We start from the raw sequence: 27,305 nt of genomic DNA on the forward strand, positions 1-27,305 counted from the left end.
GATGTCTGTCCCTGTACTTCATTCAGAATTTTACCCTCTAGTTTTTTCTTTTCTCATGGCTCTCAATCTGACTTTGTAATTTTTTGCATCAAAATTTAAATGCTGTCCACCTTTCCTTTCTCTGGTCTATCTATGTTTTCCTGAAACCTATTATTTTCCTCCTCAGTTCAATCTACTTCAGAGTTTTGCATCATCTTGAAATTGAGCCCTGTACACTCAAGTCCCAGATATATATTAACACAATAGTGGTTCAGTAACAATACCTGGAGAATATGACTGTATTCATCATGCAGTGCAAATAAAAGTCATTCACTATCCTTATGTTTTCATTCACTAAGCTAATTTTCTCTGTGATGCTACCACTTCTATTCCATGTGTAATAATGTTCATGAAAACCTGTTATGCTCAAGTCTTACAAAGCTATCTAATTTTATGTCCTTTTAAGAGCTTGTATTATATATGCTTGAGAGATAGTGTAGTGATACAATCAATATTCGATCAGTTGGTTGCAAGAATATGAGGCGCATTGCATTATACAAAGACAACACTTGGTGTATTGTGGTAGGAAGGAACTGCAGATGCTGGTTTAAACCAAAGATAGACACAAAATGCTGGAGTAACTCAGCGGGACAGGCAGCATCTCTGGATTGAAGGAATGGGTGTCGTTTCGGGTCGGGAATTTTGCCCTCTAGCTATTGCTTTTCTCATAGCTCTCAACCTGTGACACTGGGACACCTCGACCCGAAACATCACCCATTCCTTCTATCTAGAGATGCTGCCTGTCCCACTGAGTTACTCCAGCATTTTGTGTCAATTAACACTTGGTGTATAATATCCAGACCAGATTTTAGAAAAGTCCCATAGTTCACAATGGTGCAATTCTCCAAATATAAATATTATTTTTGACATGCACAGTGGAAGAACACTACTGTGAGTAAACACTTCCCTTGCTCCTCTTAATTTCAAAATGATAGCTCTTAATTAAATTCTGCGTGCTAGGTTAATGGTCTAGATACTTAAATTCCAATGTCTTCAGAAATTCTTCGATGCAAACATTTGGTTTCAAATAATAATTTGCATGAAACACAAAAGTAGGTTGTGGTTCAAATCATTGCATGTGGTCCAGTGTAAGTGGTATTCACATCCTGAATGTGGTCAATACATTTCTGTTCATTTGGTTTGTGGTTGCTACAGTATATGTCCAGCAGGGTGTGGACAAAACAAGCTTTAGGATAATTTTCAAACCAAAACCAACAGAAATGAACAAAATATTCTGCTAGTACAGAGAATGTCCTTAGAAATTTACCAGGCACTAGTGGATGTGACAAAAAGACTAACATGTTGTAGCCACTTCGAGCTTGCATTTGAGTTTCAAGTGAAGCCATATTGTGCAAAACAAAATGCTGGAGGAACTCGGCAGGTCAAGCAGCATCTGTGGAGGGAATGGACATTTCAAGGAGGGTCCCAACCCAAATCATTGCATGCCTATTCTCTCCACAGATGACCTGCTAAGTTGCTCCAGTACTTTTCATTCTGCTCAAGATTCCAACATCTGGAGTTCCGTGTGTCTCTATTAAATTATATTACATTCAGATTGAATCTGAACATTTTCATCTGCATGTAGTCATAATGCATTAGCATTGAAAGAAAATGTCAGAAAAAACCCCAAACTTCCCTATATAATTAACTTACAAAAATAAATCCCAACTAATTTTAAGCACAGCTAGTATCTTAGTTATGAATCGTATCAATCTTGCAATAGTTTTGTTTGTCTAAAACTAGGTTGTTACTAGGTCCTCGTTTTAAAAAAACGCAACCAAATTCAGCATCGTTCGGGATTGCTGCGACACCTAAAATGGCAAAATAGTTGCACACTACAATGTTACAAATTGAGTTTGGTCAAAATATTTGCTAAACAATCTCAATTTAAACAAGTCAAAATAGGTAATGCATATTCGCGCATAAAAAATCCTTTAGCTGGAATTTGGTCGAGATTTCCAGTATAATACAATCCATATTACAGCCACTTCATATAATGCAACAAGCATAAAATGCTTCTCTTTGTATGTAGCGCATTATTACTCCGTGGGCTCCTGCGATTTAACATTAAAAATGAGATGGGACTCAAATAGGTGAAAATTTGTGAAAGCCTGTGTAAAAACTGGAGCAAATATCACATCTCTGTTCCAACAAAAATGATGCAAACTTGTGGCAATAAAAACACATGGGAGGAGGGTAACCATTCAACGACCCAAGGAAGCAATTAATTTCAATGAAGGACCAACAGCTTGTTATAATAGAAGAGACCGGAAAATCGGATAAATTGCAACTTCGGAACCCCTTCCGCCATGCTCAGAACAAAATCTGGCACCTTAGTGAAATCTATCGTTACGTTGCTTTAGAACAATAGAATATAACCAGGGCAAATCTTTATTTGCTTGTGTTTTTTCACACGAAGTTTAAAAAATATCATATCCAAAGTACCGATTGTATAATTCCAGTTATTTCGCAGCGTATAGAATGGAGGTAAACATGAAGGAGGCTTTTTTTTCTAATATTCTCGGCGATATAAGTATTAGAGTGTTCAATCATCCGGTACTGTTACTCCAACGAATATAGTTTGCGCAATATCGAAGAGACCCGCACTCGTCATTAATTCATTAATGTCATCCATGTGTAATGTAACAAGATTCAGTCTCCCAAGACGCACTGTAAGAAAATTACTTACCGTACTCAAGAATGCAAACAGGATGGTGGCCAGAATGTTGGTTTTACTTATTTCTGTAAACTTGTATTGGATTTCATAAGGACAAGGATTATAATGTGTTAACTGATATTGATGCACAGATTTTAATGTTTGCAAACTTTTATGGGAAAGTTACACATCGTCTTATGTACAGCTGTCTAGAAGTTTCCCATCTACTGCCAGGAGTTTTTTTTCCCCCTTTAGGTGAACCTTTTTCTTTAGGCGAAGGGTTTAAGAATGTCTTTAAAAAACTGAAAGCTATCCGGCCAAAGCTGGACAAAAAGTTGACAAAAAAACCCCAACTAGTTAGTTGTCTGATACGACGGAGTACGTCGTCTCCATAACACCGCACAACTGGAGCAAGGCGTATTTCTTTTAAAGAAGGTTGTACTCCCCCACCACCCAAGAAACCCCCAACTATATTATTGTTGTTGTCAAGAACCATGTTATGAACTTCGTGTAAGAAGGAACTGCAGATGCTGGTTTAAACCGAAGATAGACACAAAAAGCTGGAGTAACTCAGCGGGCCGGCAGCATCTCTGGAGAGAAGGAAAGGGTGTCGTTTCGGGTCGAGACCCTTCTTCAGACGAGACTCCCTTGAAGAAGAGTCTGGACCCAAAACGTCACTCTTTCTTTCTCTCCAGAGATGCTGCCTGTCCCGCTGAGTTACTCCAGCTTTTTGTGTCTGTTATGAACTTCTTCAGGCAGAGTAGATAAAACGCAAATAAATCACGTGAAAATAGACTCAATTTGAATTTCGACTTGTCTTATTACTGCTGTGTATATTATAATGTTTTATACATATTACTGCAAAGTACTAATATGACATGTTGAAATTCAAATAGAGTCACATTGAAGAATTACATAATTGAAAATGTTTCGGGAAATTATACTACTTAATAACTACAGAAGAACAAAATGAACAATGGTGTGCGGAATGGATTCTCAGTCAGGTCAACCGAGAAACAATATCGGGGACTCTACAACTGAAATGTTTAATGGATTCTGCAATACTTACTGTTGTTATCATTCTTCTCGCGGGTTCCGTCGACCCTGCCGTCCGGCAAGATCCTCATGAAATAGCCGCCGTTCTTACAGTAGAGTCTCTTGGGCTCCTTGAAAGATCCCGGAGGGAAGGGGTTGCTGCCAGCATCAGGCAAGGTGCTGACCCCTCCTGCTCCCGCCGCCGCCGCCATGTCGCGCTCGGCTCTCGCCTGTGGCTCCACTCAACCACCCCCTTCCCCTCGACCCTTTCACAAAACGTGACAGCCCCTCCTTCCACTTACCCCCTCGACCAAAGCTCGACACACTCCGCTAATCAGTCCCCTTTTCTTCGCTTCCTCCTTAAAATAAAGTCGTCGTCCCCCTCCCTTCTTCTCCCCCTCCTCCTCTCCCTCTCCAAGTTTTGAGCCAAGCCAAGCACAGGGAATGATGCCAACTCTATAAGCAGAAACGGTTCATTCCATCACTTCGCAATAACTTCACCGTCATGATTCCCGGCATTTGGCGGACACACAGGGTGCGTGTGCGTTGCTGGTGAAGAAGTGGGAAACGGGACTAGCTGGAAATATGTACTTTCCGACAAGCTGAGTGCCCAAGGCCGGCGGCCGCACTCCTCTCCCGACTGCGTAGCGTGTGCCGCACAAATGCGCACGCGTGTGTGTGTATATGGGAGCCAACCTCAAGCGAGCGGAGAAAATGCGAAAGGGTGCAAGTGGTTTCAAAGGTACAACAACATCGCTCCTGTGGCCTGGCAAGGAAGGACTTTTTTTTCCCAATCCAAACTAGCATTTGAAGTCGGGTCCCCCCCCCCTCACCCCTCACCGAAATGTTTAATGTAGTTTGTTTACACTGACCGTGCTAAATAAATGGAGAATGACCACTGGGACAGTTCTTCAAAATAAACATTCCTAATTGTTATTTGCAGGAAAGTAACTGATCGCAAATATTTTTGCGACAAATTCAACGTGACGTGCCAGAGAAACTATGATATAACGTAATCTACCACTTGCACTGTGAAAAAATGATCAAAAGTTTAAAACCTCTTCCCCACTCAAAAAACCCCCAAATAGCCAGCGTCATATCCTCATTTGCAACAAAAGTGTTGGTTATTATTTCTGCTGGGGAGGGAAGAGGGGGAGTTAAATTGAAATGAGGGACTTGGGCATGGGAGATGAGTGTAAGAAAGGAGAAGATGCAGGGTGACTTGAAGGGAACCAAATTTGAAGTCTTTCCAAAAGTATAATTTACTATTACAATATGACATTAACAGCCAAGTTAGCAGCAACAAATCAACATAAATTCTATTAATAGCACAGAACACCAATGATCAGATCCTCACAATCTCTTCAGGGAACAATCCAATTGGTTCAAGTTGGCATATTGGGTGAGTCCCATTTGCCTGTATTTGCCCCATATCCCTCCAAACCCTTCTCATCCATGTATCTGCCCAAATTTATTTTAAAAGTCATCCGGTTCAACAGTTTCCTCTGGCAGCTCATTACCGAAATGAACTATCCCCTGAGTGAATAAAGTGTACCCGAGGTTCCTCTTAAATCCCTCCCCGCTCACCTTAAGCCTGTGCCATCTCGTTTGTTAATCCTCTACCCTGGGAGGGAAATTGACTGTGAATGTTTGCTTTATCCATGGCCCTTATCATATTGCAGTCATCAATAAACTATCCTCATTCTCCTGCGCTCCAAATAAAGAAGTCCCAGCCTTTCTAACCTGTCCCTATCACTCAAGCCTGCAAGCCCAGACAACGTCCGTGTGAATCACTTTTACACTCTTTCCAACTTTGTGACATCCAGAAATCTGCACACAGTACTCTGAGTGTGATCTCACCAACGACTTGTACAACTGCATCATGATGTCCCAATGTTTGTACCTTGTACCCTTCTCAATGAAGGATAGGGCATTGTGGTTAAGCCTTCACCACACTGTCCACCTGCCTTGCCACTTTGAGAGAACAATGCTTCTGTACTCCCAGATATCTCTGTTCTGCGACACTCTCCAGGGCGCTACCATTTTAGTCCTGAACTGGTTTGGCATACCAAAGTACCTCACCTTACATTTGTCAAAGCTAAATTCCATTTGCTATTTATTCTTCGCAACTGATTTAGACCTTGTTGCAAACATAGATAACTTTCCTCATTGTGTACTCTACCCTCTATTTTGGGGTCATCTGCAAATTTACTAACAATGTTAACGACATTGTCATCCAAATCCTTAATGTATATAGCAAATAGCAGCAGACCCAGCACCAAAAGCTGTGGCATTCCACTGGTCACAGGCCTCCAATCAGAAACACAACCCCCTACAATTACCCTTAGACTCCTTCAAGTCAATTTTGAATTCAATTAGCTAGCTCACCTTGGATTCCAAGCAACCTAACCTTCCAGACTTGCCTCCCATGTAGGATATTGTTGAAGACCTTGCCAAAGTCCATATAGATATCTACTGCCCTGCCCACGCAAATTCTCTCGACTTCTTCAAAAAACTCAGATTTGTGAGTTACAATTTCCCATGCTCAAAGTCATACTGACTATCCAAACAATGGTAGGTTCTGTCCATAAGAATCCCCTGAACATCTTTTCCACCACTGATGCCAGGTTCACTGGCCTGAAGTTCTATGGCTTTTCCTTGCTGCCCATTTATAAATAATGGTATAACATTAACCTCCAGTCTTCCGAAACTTCACCTATGGCTAAGGATGATGGAAATATCTCTGCACGGGTCTTTGCAAATTCGTCCTTGGCTTCCCACAAGTCCGGGGATGTATTGAAGTCTGAAGAAGAGTCCCAACCCGAAACATCACCTATCCATGTTCTCCAGAGTTGCTGCCTGGCCCACTGAGTTACTCCAGCACTTTGTGTCTTTTTTTGAAGACCAGCATCTGCAGTTCCTTATTTCTACAAAACTTGTTTAGTTGGCAGTGTGGCAGAAGTTTCTCCATGATAATGATGAAATGTCTGCTGGACAGCTACATACGAGATCCTTGACTTAGGAGCAAAAAATAATAGTTCTGAGTGTAAGGAAGTCCACTGATATTTAGGACTATGTACACGGTTCATAAAAATGTAGTCATGTATAATGACTTTTTAACTGAAGGACAGGAGCATAAAAAGGATTGAGGTTTGCTGCATCTATACAAAGAATTAGTGAGAAAATATACAGACTGATGTATTAGTTCTGAACACCAACCTTTAGAATGGACAGCCTAAAGAAGGGTCCCAACCCAAAGCATTGTCTGTCTATTTCCCTCAAGAGATGCTGCCTGTCCTACTGAGTTCCTCCAGCACTTTCGTTTTTGTTTTAGAAAGGACAACTTAATCTTCAGAAAGAGTAAAGCATAAATTCACCAGAACATTAGTTTTAGCTTAGTTTAGTTTAGAGATGCAGCCTTCAGCCATTTGCTCCACAAGTCAGTGTAGATCAATGATCACCCATGCACCTATTCTACCCTACAAACAAGAAACAATTTACAGAAGCCAATTAACCTACAAACCTGCACATCTTTGTCAATGTGCCACCCTAACTTGGACTCCATGGATTAAACAGGAGACGAGGTTACATAAATCAATGTAGGCTGATATTTTCTGGAATACTGATATTTCATCAAGTCATTGGAAGCTCAAGTCTTTTGAAACAAATTTTGCAAAGGACAACAGCATTGTGGAACACATTTCCACAGAAAAGGCCTCTCAATTATTCATTTGTAATTAATATATTTCTATTCATTAACAAAAGAAAAATTATGGTTTTAGATCACATATGTAATTGAATAGGAATCATTAACAAATTTAGATCATGACTTTAGTTGGGAATAAGTAACATACTTTTTGTTCATTAAATTGTACAGTCAGAGTCTATTATTTCCAGAGATAGAAACTAAAAATTACTAGAAATACTTATCCGATTGGGCAGCATTTGGAAAGAATGAAGTGTATCAGGTTCATAACTTTAATCATCTGAGAAAAGTTAAAAATTGTCCAGGTTTTAAGTTGCACTGAAGGCGGAGTGGGTGGAGAGAATTAAAGGAATGTCGGTAATAGGGTAGAGACCAGGAAAAACTGATTGGTACGTTGGGGTGGTGTTGGCTGAGATGGGATGCTGAAGATGTGTTAGTCACAGTTAGCCTGTCAGGAGGAAATAAGATGAATGAAGTGATATTAAAGCTATGAGATACAAAACATTGCTGATACTGAAAAAATTAAATAAAACAGAGAAGCTGAGAAATACAGAATATGTGAACAAAAAACAGAGTTAACATTATGTGTTAAAAACTTTTTCTCAGAACTGTCCAGTTTGTACATTTATACTCATTATTTGTGTATTGTTTAATGATTTTAATCATTTAAATATCTTTGAAGCATTTTAGTTTAATGCAATTTTTATGTTTAAAATATTCTTGAGTTTCAAAATGTGTTAACTGGTTATTTTATTTCTATTATTTTTTTAAATAGTCCCAGATGTCAGGTTAATTCCGAATCTGGTTGGCACGGTGGCGCAGCAGTAGAGTTGCTGCCTTACAGCACCAGAGACCCAGGTTCAATCCTGACTATGGGCACTGTCCGTATGGAGTTTGTACTTGACTTGACTGACTTGACTCTCCGTGATTTTCTCCAGGAGCTCCAGTTTCTTCCAGGGATGTACAGGTTTGTAGGCTAATTGGCATGGTAAAATTACACATTTTTCTTAGTGGGTGTAGGATAATGTTAGTGTGCGTGGATCTCTGTTCGACGCAGACTCGGTTGGCTGAAGGGCCTGTTTCTGCGCTGTATCTCTAAACTAAACTAAACTAAACTAAGATGTTCATTCACAACATTAGATATTCTACCTGATTTATGTAAGTCTACCTTGGAAGAGTAATTAGTCAAAAACAGAAAGGTCAGATTGAAAGTGGAATGGAGAATTAAAGTGACAGACAATTTGAAGTTCACAGTCATCCTTTCAAACTATTTCAAACGTCCAAGCTTTGGACTTGGACCCCAAGATCCCTCTGTACATCAGTGCTGTTGAGGTTCTTGCCATTAACCGTACAGTGACCCCTTACATTCTATTTTCCAAAGGGCAACACCTCACACTTGCTGCGATTGAACTTCACTTGCATTTCTCTGCTCATATCTGTAATTGATCTCAATCCTGTATTCTTTGACAACTTTCCGTACTGTCTGCAATTCCACAATTTTGCTATTGTTTTGCAAATATGCTAAGCAACCCATCGACATTTATATCCAAGCCATTTATATTATCACAAACAACAGATGTCCCAGTGCAGATCCCTGCGGAATTCCTCTCATCGTAGAGCTCCAGCCACAATAACACCCTTCCACCATTACCTTCTGTCTTCTGTGGCTGACAGTTCTGAACCCAAACTACCAAGTCACTGTCGACACAGGGATTCCTCTGATGTCTGTTTTCAAAGAAAGATACAAAGTGCTGGAATAACTCAGCGGGTCAGGCAGCATCTCTGAAGAACATGGGCATGCGACCTTTCATGTCAAGACACTTCTTCGGACTTGCGTGGTGGGGTGGGGGGAGGATGAAAGGGAAAAGGGGCAGGCCAAAACCTGGCGAGCGATAGGTGGATGCACCTGCAGGGAAATTTTGATAGGCAGATGGTTAGACAAAGGCTAGAGACGAATATACAAAAGGTGTGAGATAAGGATAGAAGAGGTATGAATTATGAAGTGAGAAGAATGAATATAGGTGGAAAATGAGGGGGGAGGGAACAAAACTGGAGAAGCAGCACGTCCATGTGGGGCAACAGGGAAGGTGGTGGAACGAAAAAAATGTGGTTGTTTGTAAGTTAGTTAGCTAAAACTGGAGAATTCAATGATCTTGCCATTAGATTGTAAGCTACCCTAGCAGAATATGAAGTGCTGCTTCTCCAGTTTTTTTTACGGATTCCTCTGGCAATGGAGTCTGGGGGAAAGGGGAGCACAGCACTGTGTTTCTCATGCATCTTAATCTTCAATATCAGCCTACCATGAGTGATTTATCAAATGCCTTACTAAAATTCATGTAGGCAACATCCATTGTTGTCTTATCTTCATCAATCACCTTCGTCGGCTCCTCCAAACTCAAATCAGGTAAGACGTGACCTGCCCCAGACAAAGCCATGCAGCTTGTTGCTAATTATCCAATTATCTTCCAAATGTGAGAAAATCCTATGATGATGAATCCTCTGCATTGATTGCATCTTCCAATATTCCATAGAATCGAAAGTGCTTCCTGCAGATTGGAAGGTCGCAAATGTAACCTTAAGAAAGGAACGAGGGTGAAACCAGGGTACTTTAAAGCAGTCAAGCAACATTGGTAATGATAAATGCTGGTATCAATTATAAAGGAATTGTTAACAGTGTTGTAGGAGCCATTTGTGTTTACTAGCTGTTTTAGCATATCATATTATTTTGTATCTTGCTGTATTATGTTTGGACACTTGGGGGTTGTCGTGAGATGAATATATATATACGGGCATAACGTACTGGTCGGAGTCAGAACTAGGTACTATCTGGGAATGCAGAGACGGGATACGTCAGACACAGAGGAGCTTGGCAAGATATAGTTCCTCAGACCTATGATGAGAGAAAAGCCTGGAGAAATACAAATCTGTTTGTATTACTACTTCAATAAATGACTAATTAAACTGAAATGTCTTTAAGATCTCTCTGTTGTTGGTTTGCGTCAAGATCGTTCACTCCACTCCTCTGTGAAATGGTGGCAAGCGGAGAGAACTTCAGTGGGAAGGACTGAAATTGCCACTACACTAAAGTAAGTATTTCCTCAGCCAGAATGAATGTAAAGTAAGAACTTCTTCAGCTGGAGTGAATAAAGTAAGACCGTTCTCGATGAATGAAGACTAAAGTAAGAACTAGCTCCATAAGTGAAAAAAGTAAGACCTGTCTCTAAAGAGCCATTTAAAGTAATAATTGGCTCTAAGAGTGAGACTGGAGCTTGTGAAGCGACTGGACGGAACAAGGATTGTTTTATTTCAAAAACCTTGAACCGAATTCCACAGATTGGACAGGGGCATTACCTGCGCTAATCTGACAAACGGTGTTTGGATACTTTGTAAGCCAGTGAGTACAGCATTAAGCTTTATTGGAAAAGCTGTATTTCAGAAGTTGTATTGATAAGCTGCTACTGAAAACTTTGAAATGCTGAGAACAAAGAAGTGACCTTGAGCATCGCAAAGATATCAATTTGTTTTGAATTCTTGTGAAAATACGACTTAACATCAACATGTCTTAAAGGGATAATGACGTACAAGTATGTCTGTGGTTAGATCTGATGTTCAGCAGATGATCTGATGATCAGAATGGATTCCGTAAGGGAAAATGGTTTCTCTTCATTTTGTGGAACTTCAAAGTTCTCTTATGTCTTGAATTGGGTTGCCACCCTAAAAAGCCAGCGTGAAATTGAAGAAGAAGAAGAACGACTGAGAATACGGAAAGAACAATTGAAAGACATAGCATTGTTAATTGAAATGATGAAGGAAACTGTAATGGTGCTGGATTCCTGCCAGCTTCATTTTGGACAAGACTTTGATCAAGGACTGACAAGACTCATCCTGACCAGCCTGGACCGTCAGGAGTCGCTCCTAAAGGGGGGGGGAGGGTACTGTAATGTCCCGTCATATCTGTTAGTCTTGTGTCATGTTCTGTGTTTAGATTCTCATTCCAGGTCCCTTGACTTCCTGCCATGGTAATTGTCAGCCCCGCCTTGATTGTTTCCACCTGTGTGCCCTTACCTCATGTATATATAGTCCACGCCTCCCTTTGTCCTGTGCCAGTTCGTATTGTGATTCATGTGCTCTGATTCATGTGCTCTCGGTCGTAGTATAGCTAGTAAGTAATTTTTGTAACTAATGTTTTTGTAGTTGAGTAAGTTTAGAATTTTTGGTTCGAATCGCAGTGTTCTTTAATGTGAAAATTAAAGAACGCCTTTATTTTCTCCAAATTGACTCTTGTGTGTGAGTCGTGCGTTTGAGTCCAGTTCCTGTGTGCCCCAGAGCATAACAGAAACTGACCGGAAACTATTAAAACTAGTAGTACAAAGTAGAAGGCCAAAAAAGCCAGCCAGAAGCAGTTTTGCAACGACGGCAAAACCTGTAGAGGCACAGGTGCAAGAAAATCATCCTGAAATACTTCATATTGAACAAAAGGACAAAGAAAAGAAACCAGAACATACAGAAGAGAAGGGAAAGCCAATTGCAAGTGATGCTGTTCTCCCATCACAAATGTGTGGGCGTTTTGGGGCCGGTGATGAAACCTGCATTTCCTCCATTGTACCAGTACAAGTAAAGAGCCACAAGAGGAGTACTGTGTTGCAAACAGACGCATTTTCGGATCATGGTAGTTCATCTACCTTCTGCGCAGAAAGCTTGATGAGAAGGCTGAACATTTCAGGACCAAGGACCAAAATTCTCCTGCTTACCATGAATCAAATGAAGTCTGTGACCAGTTGTCTTATCTCAGGTTTATTTTATTGAACTATCGGATGTGTTCACATATAAGATCAAGCCTGTTTCTCAGCTAAATATTCCCAGACAAGAAGACCTGAAATAATGGCCTTACTTGAAAGATTCCTGAAATGGACTCTGGCATTGACCTACTCATCGGGACAAATGCTTCAAAGGTATTGGAACCTTGGGAGCTGGTCAACAGCCAAGGGGATGGACATACACTGTGAAAACCCTACTGGGATGGGTCATCTATGGTCCCCAGCGAAGAGACCACGACAGCAGGGATGGAAATGGCTGCCCTGTTGCTGCTGTCAATCGAATATCCATTGCAAACCTTGACTTGCTGGTCAAGCAATACAATCATGACTTCAGTGAGAAAGCGGAAGAAATGTCCAGAGAAGAGGTAAAGTCCTTGGACATTATGAATCGCTCAGCGAGGATGACAGATGGACACTATTGTCTAGATTTACCTTTCAAGCAAGAAAACGCCAGCATACCAAATAACCATTGCATTGCAGAGCAATGCATCCAGAGCTTGAAACGCAAGTTTAGCAAGAATGAGAAGTTTCATGATGAATATACATCCTTCCTCACAGAAATGATTGACAATGGTTATGCTGAAAGGGTACCAGTGGACCAGCTGAATCGAAATGATGGAGAACTCTGGTAAATCCCCCACCATGGGGTGTATCACTCAAAGAAAGGAACATCACTTAACTGCCAACTGCTGCAGGGTCCAGACCGAACCAACTCACTCATTGGAGTTCTCATCAGATTCAGTCAAGAACTGGTTGCTTTGATGACTGATCATCAGGTCAAGGTATCAGGAAAGCATATTGACTATCTGCGATTTCTGTGGTGGCCCAATGGTGATGTGCAGCAAGGTCTTGTTGAATACTGGATGAAGGTACATCTTTTCGGAGCTGTGTCGTCACCAAGTTGTGCAAACTTTGCATTAAGAAACACTGCTGAGGACAACAAAGCTCGCTTTCCTGAAGAGGTGACAAACACGGTAAAGAACAACTTCTACATGGATGATTGTTTAAAATCCATGCCTTCGGAACAGGAAGCAGTTCAGATGGTAAAAGACCTGATGCAATCTGCCAAATGGGAGGATTCATGCTGTCAAAGTGGATCAGCAACAGCCGTGCTGTATTGGCACCCACTCCTCAAGAAAACAGAATTAAAGAGATCAAGGATTTCGACTTGGACAAAGACAATCTGCCAATGGAGAGAGCATTGGGATTGCGCTGGTGCATTGAAACAGATGTGTTGAAGTTCAGAATTGCTGCACAGGAACGACCATACACTAGACGTGGCATCTTGTCCGTGGTCGGCTCTAGATATGACCCCTTAGGATTTCTAGCACCATTACTCTGCCAGCCAAACTGATTATGCAGGAGCTCTGCAAGGAGAAACTTGGATGGGATGAAAATATACCCCAAACCTTCTCTCAGTGATGGACAGGATGGCTAGCAGATCTCAACAAGATTGTGGAGTTTAAAGTGGACCGGTGCGTGAAGCCCACTAGCTTTGGTCAAGTCAGATATGCACAGCTGCACCACTTTTCAGACACCAGCGAAAGTGGCTACGGTACTGTTTCACATCTAAGACTGGAAAACGATAGCAAAGAAGTAAATATTGCATTCATAATGGGAAAGTGCAGAGTGGCACCATTAAAACAAATGACGATTCCCAGAATAGAGCTTACAGCTGCAGTCCTATCTGTCAGAGTTGACACAATGCTGCGAAAAGAATTACAGCTTCATCTGGACAAATCCATCTTCTGGACCGATAGCACAACAGTGCTTAAATACATCAACAACAAAACTAAACGCTTTCAAACATTTGTAGCAAACAGAATCTCTTTTGTCGGGGATGCTACTGATGTATCACAATGGAGATATGTTAGCACAAAGAAAAATCCTGCAGATGAAGCCTCTAGAGGACTAACAGCAGACCGCTTAAGCGGTAATAGAAGGATCAAAGGACCAGAGTTTCTCTGTAAGCCAGACTGAGAATGGCCTAAACCTCACTTGGAATCTGCAATCTCTGCTAATGATCCTGAAATCAAGCAAGACATTACAATGAACGTCATTGTCAAGGATCCATTGAACTCCACGAACTCTCTGATCACCTATTTCTCATCATGGAGGAAGCTGAAGACTGCCGTAGCTTGGCTTCTTAAAGTAAAGACAATACTCTTGCAGCTGACTCGAAAGAGAAAGAAAAATTCAAACTGCTGTGAGTAGCCTTGAAAAAGATTCTGTCAAACTGAAAGGAAAGGTTGAGAAGGAGATGCAAGCCTTTAAAGCAACACTCTGTGGACAATGTTTAAGTCCTGGATCTTTCCCAAGCAGAAAGCGCAATCATCTCTTTCAGTCAAAGACAAAGATTCGAAGAACTATCAGCACTGGAAGGTGGTGGTAATACGACCAAAAGAAGCAGTCATTTGTACAAACTGAATCCGGTGCTGTATGATGTCTCCATCTGCGTCTGATGTGTAAATCTTCCTTTACAAAGAGCCTAGGTAGTAGTATTGACTTGCCTTTCAACTGAAGAAAATGGTTTGGTGTGAGTGCTTCCAGGTCCATAGGATCATCAGAACTCTTGGTAATGGGTCGATCATTTAAAATTGCTTCAACTTCACAAATTAAAGTTTCCAATCCTTCATCGTCCAGAACATGTTGGCTAAGAACAGAGCGCAGCACATTTCGAACCATGCGGATCAATCGTTCCCAAACACCGCCCGTGATGGGATCCTGCTGGAGGGTTAAAGTACCACCTTATCCCTTGCTGAAGCAGAGCATCCTGGATCTTGTCCTGATTCAAGTCATTGAATACTTCTCTTTCTGCTCCGATAAAATTTGTGATCTTAAAGATTAAACGTGACCTCGTTGACAAATGAATCTTCGTAACACATTGATGCAGGAGTCTGTCGAGTGTATATGCAACCTCAAGATGAACAGCCCTGCTTGCCATGCAGGTGAAGATTACACCATACCTTTTAACAAAACTTCGTCCTCTTTTAACCTCTATAGGACCAAAGTAGACTACTCCTACATCTGTAAATGGAGGCTCGTCTGGTCGAATTCTTACCAGGGGCAAATCTGCCATCTTTTGTTCCCCAACTCTTCCCCGCTGTCGTTTACACACAATGCAGTCTGTTATGATTTTTCTTGCAGCGGAATTAGCTTTGATAATCCAGTATCTTTTATGGAGAAGAGACAGCATATGATTTCTTTCTCCATGACCAAGCTGTTCATGGATATGTCGTAACAGTAATGTTGATATGTGAAGGTCCTTTGAGAGAATAATAGGATGTTTTGCCTCTTCAGGCATCGCTAGTCTATTCAGGCGATCATATTATTTTGTATCTTGCTGTATCATGTTGCTCTTAATCTGAATTCGAACTGTGCGCACAAGACCTTGTGCATCCGGTATGGTTTCCAAAATTCTGCCCATTAGCCAGGAGCTTCATGGACAGGTACAATATATGACAGATCTCTTTTGGAAACAGTGGATACGAGAATACTTGCCTCTGATCCAAGAATAACAACGGTGGTTAAAGGTGAAAAGAAGCTTTGCTAAAGGTGACATTGTTTTGGTGGCTGATTCCACTGCTCCACGAAGCTCCTGGCTAATGAGCAGAATATTGGAGACCGTACCAGATGCACAAGGTCTTGGGTGCGCAGTTTGACTTCAGACTAAGAGCAACATCTTGGAAAGACCAATAACGAAGATATGTCTGCTCCTAGAAGCTGATACCCGAGGGCGGCACGGTAGCGCAGCGGTAGAGTTGCTGCTTTACAGCGAATGCAGCGCCGGAGACTCAGGTTCGATCCTGACTACGGGTGCTGCACTGTAAGGAGTTTGTACGTTCTCCCCGTGACCTGCGTGGGTTTTCTCCGAGATCTTCGGTTTCCTCCCACACTCCAAAGACGTACAGGTATGTAGGTTAATTGGCTGGGTAAATGTAAAAAAAATTGTCCCTAGTGGGTGTAGGATAGTGTTAATGTACGCGGATCACTGGGCGGCACGGACTTGGAGGGCCGAAAAGGCCTGTTTCCGGCTGTATATATATGATATGATATGATACAGCAAAGACTGGTGGCCTTAAAGGTTGAAGAACATTAGATGCTAACATATAGTGCATACTTTTTGTTTTGATTGTGTGTGAAGTTTTTACAGCTCCTTTTAATGTTTATTAATAATCATTTTGTTAGATACGTAGAACAATTAGGGGCTGGTGTGTAGGAGCCCATTTGTGTTTACTAGCTGTTTTAGCATATCATATTACTTGCTGTATTATTTTTGGAGACTTGGGGGTTGTCATGAGATGAATACATATATGAGCATAACGTACTGGGAGGAGTCAGGGAGGAGTCAGAACTAGATACTATCTGGGAATGCAGAGACGGGATGCATCAGACACAGAGGAGCTTGGCAAGATATAGTTCCTCAGACCTATGACGAGAGACAAGCTTGGAGAAATACGAATCTGCTTGTATTACTATTTTAATAAATGACTAATTAACCTGAAAAGTCTTTAAGATCTCTCTGTTGTTCGTTTGCGTCAAGATCGTTCATTCCACTCCTCTGTGAAGTGGTGGCAAGTGGAGAGGACTTCAGTGGGAAGGGCCGAAGTTGCCACTACAAGTGTTGTTCAGAATAGTTAACAACCTTTAACAGCAATGATGTACAAAGGGATGTTGGGGTCCAAGTCCATTACTCCGCAAACGTGGCAACTAAGGTAGAAAGAGTGGTAATGAAGGTATATGCTTGCCTTCATTGGTCAAGGCATTGAGTATAAAAATCAGGAAGTCATGTTGCAGCTTTGAAATTTTGAAGTTGAATATACTTATATTTCAGGTAACTTTTCAATTACTTGAAAAAATATAGAGCTGGGAAGAGTCAACATGGATTTACGAAAGCAAAATTATGTTTGACAAATCTTTTGGAATATTTTGATGTCATAACCAACCAAGTCTCTAAAGTCTAAAAAGAGCTAAGTGTAAACCAGCAGATATAGTGTATTTTGCCTTTTAAAAGGATGTTGTTAAATTGTCACATGTGAGATTATTAAACAGAATTGGAGCACATTATTTAAGGCTAATATACTGAAATGGATTAAGGATTGGCAGAAAACCAAGCGCAGAAATAAATGAGTCACTTTAGTGTAGGGAGGCTGATATGAATGGAAAAGGACATGACAGACAGAATGTGATTCAGAAAATATGAGGTCATTCACTTTGGAGGAGAAAATAGAAAGAGAGGGTACTGTTTAAATGGTGAGAGATTGAAAGGGGTTGATGTTCAGAGGTATCCAATGTACTACATGAATCACTGAACATTAATATGAAGATGCAGAAAGAAACTAGGAAGGCAAAGAGTATGCTGGCCTTGGATACAGGAGGATTTGACTACAAGGGTGGAGATATTTTTTCCCAATTATATGTCCTGATGAGACCACATTTGGAATATTTTATAAATGAAATGTCTCAAAGAATGATGGAGGGAATGCAGTGAAAATTCAACAGTTTAGTTACTGGAGCAATGGTTTTGTCACAAGAGGAGAGATTGGGGCAGCACAGTGGTGCAGTAGTAGAACTGCTGCCTCACAGCGCCAGAGACTCAGGTTCGATTCTGACCTGTGTGGAGGTCTGTGTGGAGTTTGCACATTCTCCCTGCGACCACGTGGGTTTCCTCCAGATGCTCCAATTTCCTCCCACATCCCAAAGATGTACGGGTTGTAGGTTAATTGGCCTCTATAAATTGCCCCGTGTGTCGTGGGATAACTAGTGTGAACAGGTAATCAATGGTCAGCATGGACTCTGTGGGCCAAAGGGCCTGTTTCTATGCTGTATCTCTAAAAAAACAAAAAATAGATTAATCAGCTTGGCCCCGTCCTCCTCAGTTTAGAAGAATGAGGGCTGAATGTAAAAGATTCTTATGGAGTTTGATAGGTTAGATGAATTTGATGTTTGTCTCACTGACGTTTCTAGAACCAAGGTTCTAGACTCAGTTGGTGAGTATATTCCAGGCAGAGATCAATAGATAGTTAGATAATAAGGTAATCAATGGAAATGGGAATCGTACAGGACATCGCAATTATGTCAAAATGACCAACCATGACCATATTGACTGGTAGACCAGGCATAAGGTTTTTAATGACCTCCTTCTGTTTATACTTGTGTACTTAAGGAGTTGTATTTAATAGGCTCGATTTGGTACATTAATTAAGTTGTTGGTCAACGGTCAATGTTGATACCTGGCTGATGTTTTCTTTCTCTACTATTGATTTAATTCGAGCTTTTTCTCAGTACTGGACTGCCTGGCTGCTATATGTGTTTAATTTCAATCCTGTGTGATCTGTTAGTTTTGAATCTGGTTTGGAAAGAGTGGGTCGGCAACAATGGTCATGGCCTTGACAAGAGGTAGCTGGAAAAATTGAGTTGATGAGCATGACAATAAGTTTTCAAAGATTTTACATACCTTAAGCTAACAAGAACAATATGTGAGGCAATGTAGATTGCCTGAAGCTCCATCATGATGAGCTCTTAGAGCAATTTCATAATTCATAGGATGCTTTGTAAAAGATCTCACCACTAGTTGGAGCTGGACTCTCAAATAACCAAACATTGTGCAGAGGTTTTCTTTACAGGTTCCAAATGCACTTTGTGTTTCCTGATATAAAAAGAAGCAGCACCTTAAAGCATGAGATAAAATTACTACAAAATCCACAACAGCAAATAAATTACATTTGGTATTGGTCTATTATTGCAACCGATACGAATATTCAGCAGGAAACCTTTTTGTTTGCTATCCAATCAAATAACAGTATACTGTAGTGGGTGCGTGAGAAAGCCCGGAATGAAGGCGAGGAACCAGGCAAATTCTGTAGAGGCTTTAATGAGCACAGCACACTACTCTCCGCTTCAGTGAAAGACTGAAGACTGGGCTCGCGCCAAAATCCTTGCTACTTATCTGTGTAGCTGGGAGTCGCCCCCAGATTATCTCTGCAGCTGGGAGCCACCCCTGGACCTGTCCATCACCGTGCTGGAAGGTTCGATATGGGAGTGGCCTGACCCTTGGGAGCCGCCACAATACAAGTACAACAGGGAGTTCAGAGAGAAATACCACTGTGCAGAATATAATGTTGCGCAACTACGGAGAAAATGCAGATAAAAAATGCTACAATGAGGTAGACTGGGAAAACCGAGATACCCCCTTAGCTAATGAGAAGTCCATTCAATATTCTGATAACAGTGCGGCAGATGCTGTTCCTGAACCTGGTAATATGTGTTTTGAAGCTTCGGTTTTTTCTGCCCGATGGGAGAGGACAGAAGAGAGAATGACCAGGGCAGAAATGGTCCTTAATTATGTTGGCAGCTTTCCCAAGCCAATGTGGTGTACATGGAATTGATGGTTTGGGGGGAGGAGGGAGGGAGGCTAGTTCGTGTGATGGACTGGGCTACTTCTGCAACCCTGCAATTTCTTGGGCAGAGCTGTTGCCTAACCAAGCTGTGATGATTTGTTAGCTTTTACTGCTCAAAAATTATTATCAACTGTCATAACATCATTTCAAACCCTCAGTGAGTTTCCTCCAATGCCGCTGAGTAATACCCCAGGGTCTTGTCATTTTTATGTTTGATATTAATCAGATTAATATTTGTTGCTTTAGTTGACAGATGTGCCAGGGAAGAAATTGGAATTGAGCCTTACTATCGTACTGCAGTTGGAAAGCACAGGTCTGGAAACATTCTGCAGCTTCAGCTGTGGCAAGTTTCAACACCGCTATGACAAAATGATCTACTCAAGCATTTCTCCCAGAAAACCCTTTATGAACAGGGCCTCCTACTAGCAATCCTTACTTCCACTCCCTAATCCTTGTTATTCTCCCAGTGGGTCGTTGTGCCTCTGTTCATTCTCCTCAGTTGTCCTGAAGATAGAGATACAGGCACAAAGTAATAGGCAAAAGCTGGAGGAAGGATGTGAAGAAAAACATTTGAAAATCAGAAAGTGGTGATGAACTGTAACTCACTGCCGCATAGTTTGAGTTTTCAAAAGGGATTGGAATGGCATTTAAAGGAAAATAATCTGTAGAACTAAGGGGAAGAAGAAAAATTGCTTTGATTGATTGAACTATAGATAAATAATATACACATTAGGTCAAAAGTCCTCTTTTTGCACTGCAATGTTGTTTCATTCCATTTCAACATGCCACTGTAGATCAAGCATTATTCAGAAACAAATCATTGAGACACATCTCTTGACAATATACCTTGTGGTGCAAAATTAATAGCCAAAAGAAACAAATTCAGTTTAAATATTTCAGACAGTGTCCTCACAGTTGTGAAACAGATTAATAAATCACATGATTTTGATTGCATATTATGGAATAGTCCTAGATAGTCCCATTTTTTAAAATGTAAATGGGGTGATCTGAAGATCATCCAGAACATATTTGAACCTTACACTGCTTTACTTTCTATTATTTGTTTTAAATTATCTTTTTACCACAAAATGGCAAAAATAAGTGTCTGACAGCTCGACTGTGGGATGTGAATTACTTTGGTTTTCCAGGCTATTCCGTAATTTTATAAGCTAATATTTAAACAGAATACATATTAACCTAACATCATTTGAGCTATGAATGTAGATTCAGACATTTTCCCAGAAGCGAGATATCAAACTCTCTTATTCTCCAGACTTCTGAAGAAGGGTTTCGGCCCGAAAAGTCACCCATTTCATATCTCCCGAGATACTGCCTGACCCGCTGAGTTACTCCAGCATTTCATGTCTACCTTCGATTTAAACCAATATCTGCAGTTTTGTTTTCCTAGAGTTTGAAGGGAGGTGAGCAGAAACAGTTGTCGTTGCAAATTTACAGTTGTGGCTGTCACACACATCCTGCATCCACTTATTCAGGTGATCCGTGCTACTCACAGCCCAAAATTGTACAAATGCGCATGGCTTTGCTCAGTGACATATAAAACAAAATAAATAACAAAGTCAATCATATGTTAATTCAAATAGGGTCCTGTAAGCATGTCCATTACATACCGATACAAGTTACAGTGCAAAAGAAAATTGTCACGATCTCGCTCACTCACCAAAGCATAAAGTAATAAAACCGACAAAATCATCGTAGTTTTATACAAATTAACCATAAATACACCTAGTTAATAGTTTTGAAAGCAGTATTTTCTTACGTCGAAGAAGCAAAACTGGAAAATACGGATGAAACACAGGTCTGATACACGCAGCAGGTCAGCCGGCGAGAATGTTTAGCGCGAGTGACCTATGACCTGGGCATGTGCAGTCGAGATACTGAACTCGCTTATTCCTACAGTGGAAACTACTTGTACAGAGATGTCCGTATCTGTTGTGAGGTTGAGGAGAAGCTTGAGGGAAGTAATTTGGTGAATTGCAGAGGGAGCATACAATGAGGCAGTGCACAGGTGAGACATTGTTCAGGCTGGGATAGGTGGTGAAGCTAAAATCTCAGGATTTTATCAGATACTGAGCATAACAACGAACTAATTTTGAGTCAAACCCTCACTTCTAGGTACCCCTTCAGCATCATTTATTTTTGTTTAGTTCAGAGATACCGAGGAAATGGGCCCTTCTGCCCATCGAGTCCGCGTTGACCAGCAATCCCCGTACACGAGCACTATCCTACATACTAGGGACAATTTTCCATTTTTACCAAAACTAATTAACCTAGGCAGGAACTCTACCACTGTGCCACCGTACTGCCCACTGCGCCATGCACCTTTTTCTCCTTGTGTACACTCTCTTTCTGCTGAGCAGTGAGCTGGGAAACATTTTGCTAAAGTTTAGTAGGGTCTCCAGACCCTACCCAGCTCCGCACCTCCAGACTCAGGAACAGCTTCATCCCCAGGGCCATAGTGGCTATGAACCGGTCCTGCTGAGCCGGATGGTCACATTGCACAGTGAACCGGCACAGATCTACTTGCTCTTTATTCTGTTTTAAAACTGTTCTAATTTGTTTCATTGGGTTGTTTAAATTAATACTGACTAGCTAATTAATTTATTGCATCGTATGGGAGGCACATTCCCAATATTGTCGTACCCCTGTACAATGACAATAAAGATATATTGTATTGTATTGTATTGTATGAATGGCTAAGACGAGAGTTGCAATGTTTAGGTGCACAGGCCAGGAAGAAGCTGAAATTTACACTGCAGCCTGGGAACATTTTATGGATATTATCGACTGGCCATGTGCATGTCCCATTATTTCTTATTTTGGAACAGTGACATTAATTCAAAAGTCCTTATTGGCTGTGAGGCTTTTTAAAAATGTCTTAGACATGAAACCCTAAGGGTTTTTTTTGACAGCGACTGAAGTTCAAGAATTTGATCCTTCATGATTATATTTTTTCATTATATATTTTTGTTTTGTTTTGGCTCCTGTTCTCTGCCAAGTATTGTTTTCTGGTTCCTGTGTAATTCTCTGAGGTGAAGAGTTCCTACTTATTCAGCCTGATCAGTCGGAAGAAGGGTCTCAACCCGAAACCTCACCCATTCCTTCTCTCCAGAGATGCTGCCTGTCCCGCTGAGTTACTCCAGCATTTTGTATCTACCTTCGAATTAAACCAGCAGTTCTTTCCTACACAGTTCCTACTTATTGGTCATTTTCCATCCGGTCTAATTTACTGCCACCCATTGCTATAATTTCAATTATCTAGGTTAAATATTCTCTATGAAGTTTCATTCAAGAACATTTTGAATCTAATTTTCTTGTTTTTTCAGTTTTATCTACTTCCCTTTCAAAACACTCAGTTATGCTGGAACATTTTCTCAAAAGCCTAGCAACAAACCTCCGACAAAGGCCTGTGAACTTGAGTGTCTGCAGGCTGTTCAACTGTAAAATGCACAGTCAAATCTAATCCACTTTCTCACCAACCTCCACACTCAAGTTTTCTCGCAGATTTCTTCAAAAACAGAGGTCGAGAACAGAGGTCCTTGCAATTTTCTCTGCTTGCTGATCTCTAACGGTAATTGTTCCTCCCTAAATTTGGGCAGGGACTGGCGCATTTAATCTAGCTTTAACATAGTTTCTATATTAGTACACAAAATCAGTAATGTCCTGAGAAATTGAGCTAAACTCGTTTCCTTTCCCACTTTCAATCTTCGCATCCTTTTGTTGAGGTAATCTGTAAATATTGTCTGCCTCCAATTCAATAATAAGCTACTACTGGGAGAAAGTTTAATTAGTCCTAAATTAGGTTTTCAAATTCTTCAATACGTTACCATACTATTTTCCACTTCCGGAAAGAAAAATTGACAGTGAGCTGCTTGCACCTCCTCCGCAGATTAAAATGATGACGCAACCTTCATTTTACAACCAGGTTCGGAACACTGACATTTTCCAATTTTTCCAAAAGTGATTTGATTTTCTTGTAGACTCCAATTTATTGCCAAAAGTGACATCTGGAAAAATAAATCAGAAAATTAATCTCTATGAAAGGCATTGTTCCCAGTAGTATTCATCAATTTCTGTTTTCCAAGTATCTGCACCAGCGTGACAAATTGACCAGGATAATGAAGTGTTCACAGATATTTTTTGAAAGACAGGTCCAAGCACTGCAAACCTTCCCTTTGAGAGTTCAATAATGCCAGGTGACATTCAACTTTGAGATTATCCCTGGAGGCAGGCATGTGAGTGAGGTTAAAAAAAAAAGAGGAAAAGAGCCGAGCACTTGCAACGGGAGTAAAAAATTTTTTTTGAAAATTTACACACAAAATTAGCAGTTTCAAGCATTTAAAAATATAAACAGACATTAAAAAATAATGTGAATATGTCACTGTACACTAATAACATTTTGAAGTAAATTCGCACATTAATTGATAATTAGCCCAAAAAGGTTGTAATTGGCTTTTCTGCTGTGTTTTATATTTTAACCCTGTCTTAATTAATTGTTATATAATCTTGCACATAAATTTAATATTTACTCATTACAGTTCCACCACTGATTTTCTGGCACTCTTGGTTCCAGAGCTTTGCTGGTTTATCAGTCATCCCTGTCCCACCTGCAATTGGTCCAGAACGCCGCAGCAAGGCTCCTTACAGGTACCCGAAAGAGGGACCATATTGCCCCTATTCTGGCCTCTCTCCACTGGCTGCCAGTACGGTTCAGAATCGATTTCAAGATTCTCTTGTTTGTCTGTAAAGCCCTAAACGGGCTTGCCCCCCCCATATCAAAAACCTTCTAACCCCTTACTCTACCTCCAGGTCCCTCAGGTCGGTTGACATGGGGCTACTGGCTGTCCCGCGGTCTAGGCTTACGCTCAGGGGTGACCGCGCTTTCACGGTTGCAGCTCCTAGACTGTGGAACAGCATCCCCCTCCCTATCCGATCTGCCCCTTCCATCGGCTCCTTTAGGTCCAGGCTCAAAACATACTTCTATTCTTTAGCGTTTTGAGGCCTTCTGATGGGGCTGATTTTTGTTTTGTGCTGATCCCTTTGAACTGGTTTTTTTTTGTGCCTGTGTGCTGTGATGTCTGTTTCTTATTGTGTTTTTAGTACCTGCTCTGATGCACAGCACTTTGGTCAACGTGGGTTGTTTTTAAATGTGTTTTTATAAATAAACTTGACTTGACTTACCTTCCACCCCATCAGCCGTCGCATACAACACGTAATCATCCAAAATTTCCACCACCTCCAATGGGATCCCACCGCTAGCCACATTTTCCCATTTCCACCCTTTCCGCCTTCCACAGAGACCGTTCGCTCCGCAACTCTCTGGTTAACTCATCCCTTCCCACCCAACCACCCCCTCCCCAGGTACCTTCCACTGCAACCTCAGAAGATGCAACACCTGTCTCTATACCTCCTCCGTCGATTGTCCAGGGACCCCGACAGTCTTTTCAGGTTATACAGAGGTACACTTGCATCTCCTCCAACCTGTATCCATTGTTCAAGATGTGGACTCTCATACATCGGAGAGACCAAACGCAGACTGGACGATCGTTTTGCGGAACACCTTCCTCAGCTCGCCTGAACCAATGTGATCTTCCGGTTGCTGGACACTTTAATTCTCCTTCCCATTCCTACACCATTCTGTCCTCAGTCTACTCCACTGTCAGGGTGAGGCTAAACGCAAATTGGAGGAAGAGTGTGTCATATTTCACTTGGGCAGTTTACAGCCCAGTGGTATAACTATTGATTTCTCTGACTTCAGGTGGCCCCGGCATTCCTTCTCTCTCTATCCCTCCCCCACCCATGAGCACTAGCTTCTCATTTTCACCCTTCAAACAGCAGCAATGGCCTGTTTCCTTTATCATCATTACTTTTTGCATCTTTCATTCATTATTCTATCTCTCCACATCACCGTCTATATCTCTCGTTTCCCTTATCCCTAACCAGTCTGAAGGGTTTTGACCCGAAACGTCACTCCTTCCTTCTCTCCAGAGATGATGCCTGTTCCGCTGAGTTACTCCAGCTTTTTGTGTCTATCTTCAACATATTTCTTCTTTACTCAATTGTGATGGTGTAGCAGTCTGAACAATGAAGATATTGTAGGGACATAGGGATTGGCTGGAAGAGTTCGAACCCTCGGATTGGCTAGCGATGTCACCAGGTGTGCCAGCGCGGGAGGGACAAGCAGTCTAGTGTTGAAATCCGTCTAGAGAAGACGTTTTGTTGGTTGTCTACAGTTTTGTTGGTTGTCTACAGTTTTGAGTGTTGCGATTGTCACAGAGGTTTTCGCCCATGCAATAAACTCCGTCTGCAACACCCATCCGCTTCCAGACTCGCTACATTGGTGACCCCGACGTGAACGAAGATCACAAGAACATGTCGCAAGAAGGAGCGAGCAGTGGGCAGCCGAACGCGGTCGGCGTTTACCTGCCTCCGTTCTGGGCCCATCAGCCGCACCTGTAGTTCGTGCAGGCAGAGTCCCAGTTCCACATCAAGAAGGTCTCGGAGGCCCAAGAGAAGTTCCACCACCTGGTAGGCTGCCTACAGACCGAGGTGGCAGCGCGGGTGGGAGGGTACCTGACAAGCCCCCCCCCCAAACCGAGAAATACGAGGGACTCAAGAAGCTCCTGCTGAGGACTTTTGGTTTTAGCCAAAACCAGCGGGCTCTGAAGCTCCTGCATTTACCGGAGCTAGGGGACCGGCTACCGTCTGTCCTGATGACCAAAATGCTCACCTTAATCGGCGACCACCAGCCTTGCATGATGTTTGAAGCAGCATTCCGGGAGAAATTGCCTCGGGACGTCAGGTTAGTTTTGGCAGACGTCTCCTTCGAAGACCCGGTGGCGTTCGCGGAGAAGGCTGACGCGCTTGTAACAGAGGACTCGGCGGCAGACGATTCGGTAAATCGGGTTTCAAGGCATAGGAGCGACCGGCTGCGCGGCCAAGATGGCGGCGCATCGGCCGCCATTTTACAAAAAGCCCGCCAAGACGCAGCGGCAGCGCCCGCCATTTTGCAGCGGGCCCATGCAACAGAGCCGCACAGGCGCGGCTGGTGTTTTTTCCACAAGCGGTGGGGCAGTGAAGCAGGGCCCCGTGCACCTTTTCGGGAAATGCCTCGGCCGATCGAATATAGAGGCAGTCTCGGTCGGCCGCAATCGCCGCCTCTACGTCACGGATCAAGGTACCGGCACCGTTTTCCTGGTCGATACGGGAGCTGTCGTTAGCATTGTGCCTCCCTACGGCTGCGAAGTTCGAGCAGGTAGGAAAGGCCCGTCCCTCATTGCGGTCAACGGCAGTCCCATCCGCACCTACGGCAAGAGGGCCATGTCCCTGTCCTTCGGGTCAGTGACCTACCATTGGGATTTCATCGTTGCCGACATGGGCCAGGCCATCCTGGGCGCGGATTTCCTCTGGGCTTTTTCGTTGGTCGCAGACGTCCACGGGAAGGGCCTGCAACCCTCGGTGAGCAGCGTGGGGCCTGCTACTCTTCTCCCTGCCGCCCTACCCTGCCCGTCGATCCGGGCCATCGCCACGGCTCCCGATCAGTTCGCTGCGGTCCTCGCCGACTTCTCGCAGCTCCTCGTACAACGGTTCGATGCCCCTTCCGCTAAGCACGGTGTCGTCCACTTCATCCCTAC

The 27,305-nt window shown here is 42.2% G+C and overlaps 1 protein-coding gene across 1 annotated transcript in view; it reads right to left on the reverse strand.

The window, feature by feature from the left end:
* Positions 1-4,021, reverse strand: part of fgf2 (fibroblast growth factor 2) — a 48,978-nt gene extending 44,957 nt beyond the window's left edge. The window contains exon 1 of the mRNA XM_078405482.1: positions 3,765-4,021. Within this exon, the coding sequence (XP_078261608.1) occupies positions 3,765-3,942 (178 nt within the window). The 5' untranslated portion in view covers positions 3,943-4,021. The remainder of the gene's footprint in view (positions 1-3,764) is intronic.
* Positions 4,022-27,305: the final 23,284 nt, after the last annotated feature.

This window comes from Rhinoraja longicauda, chromosome 1 (assembly GCF_053455715.1).
Source record: "Rhinoraja longicauda isolate Sanriku21f chromosome 1, sRhiLon1.1, whole genome shotgun sequence".
NCBI lineage: Eukaryota > Metazoa > Chordata > Chondrichthyes > Rajiformes > Arhynchobatidae > Rhinoraja > Rhinoraja longicauda.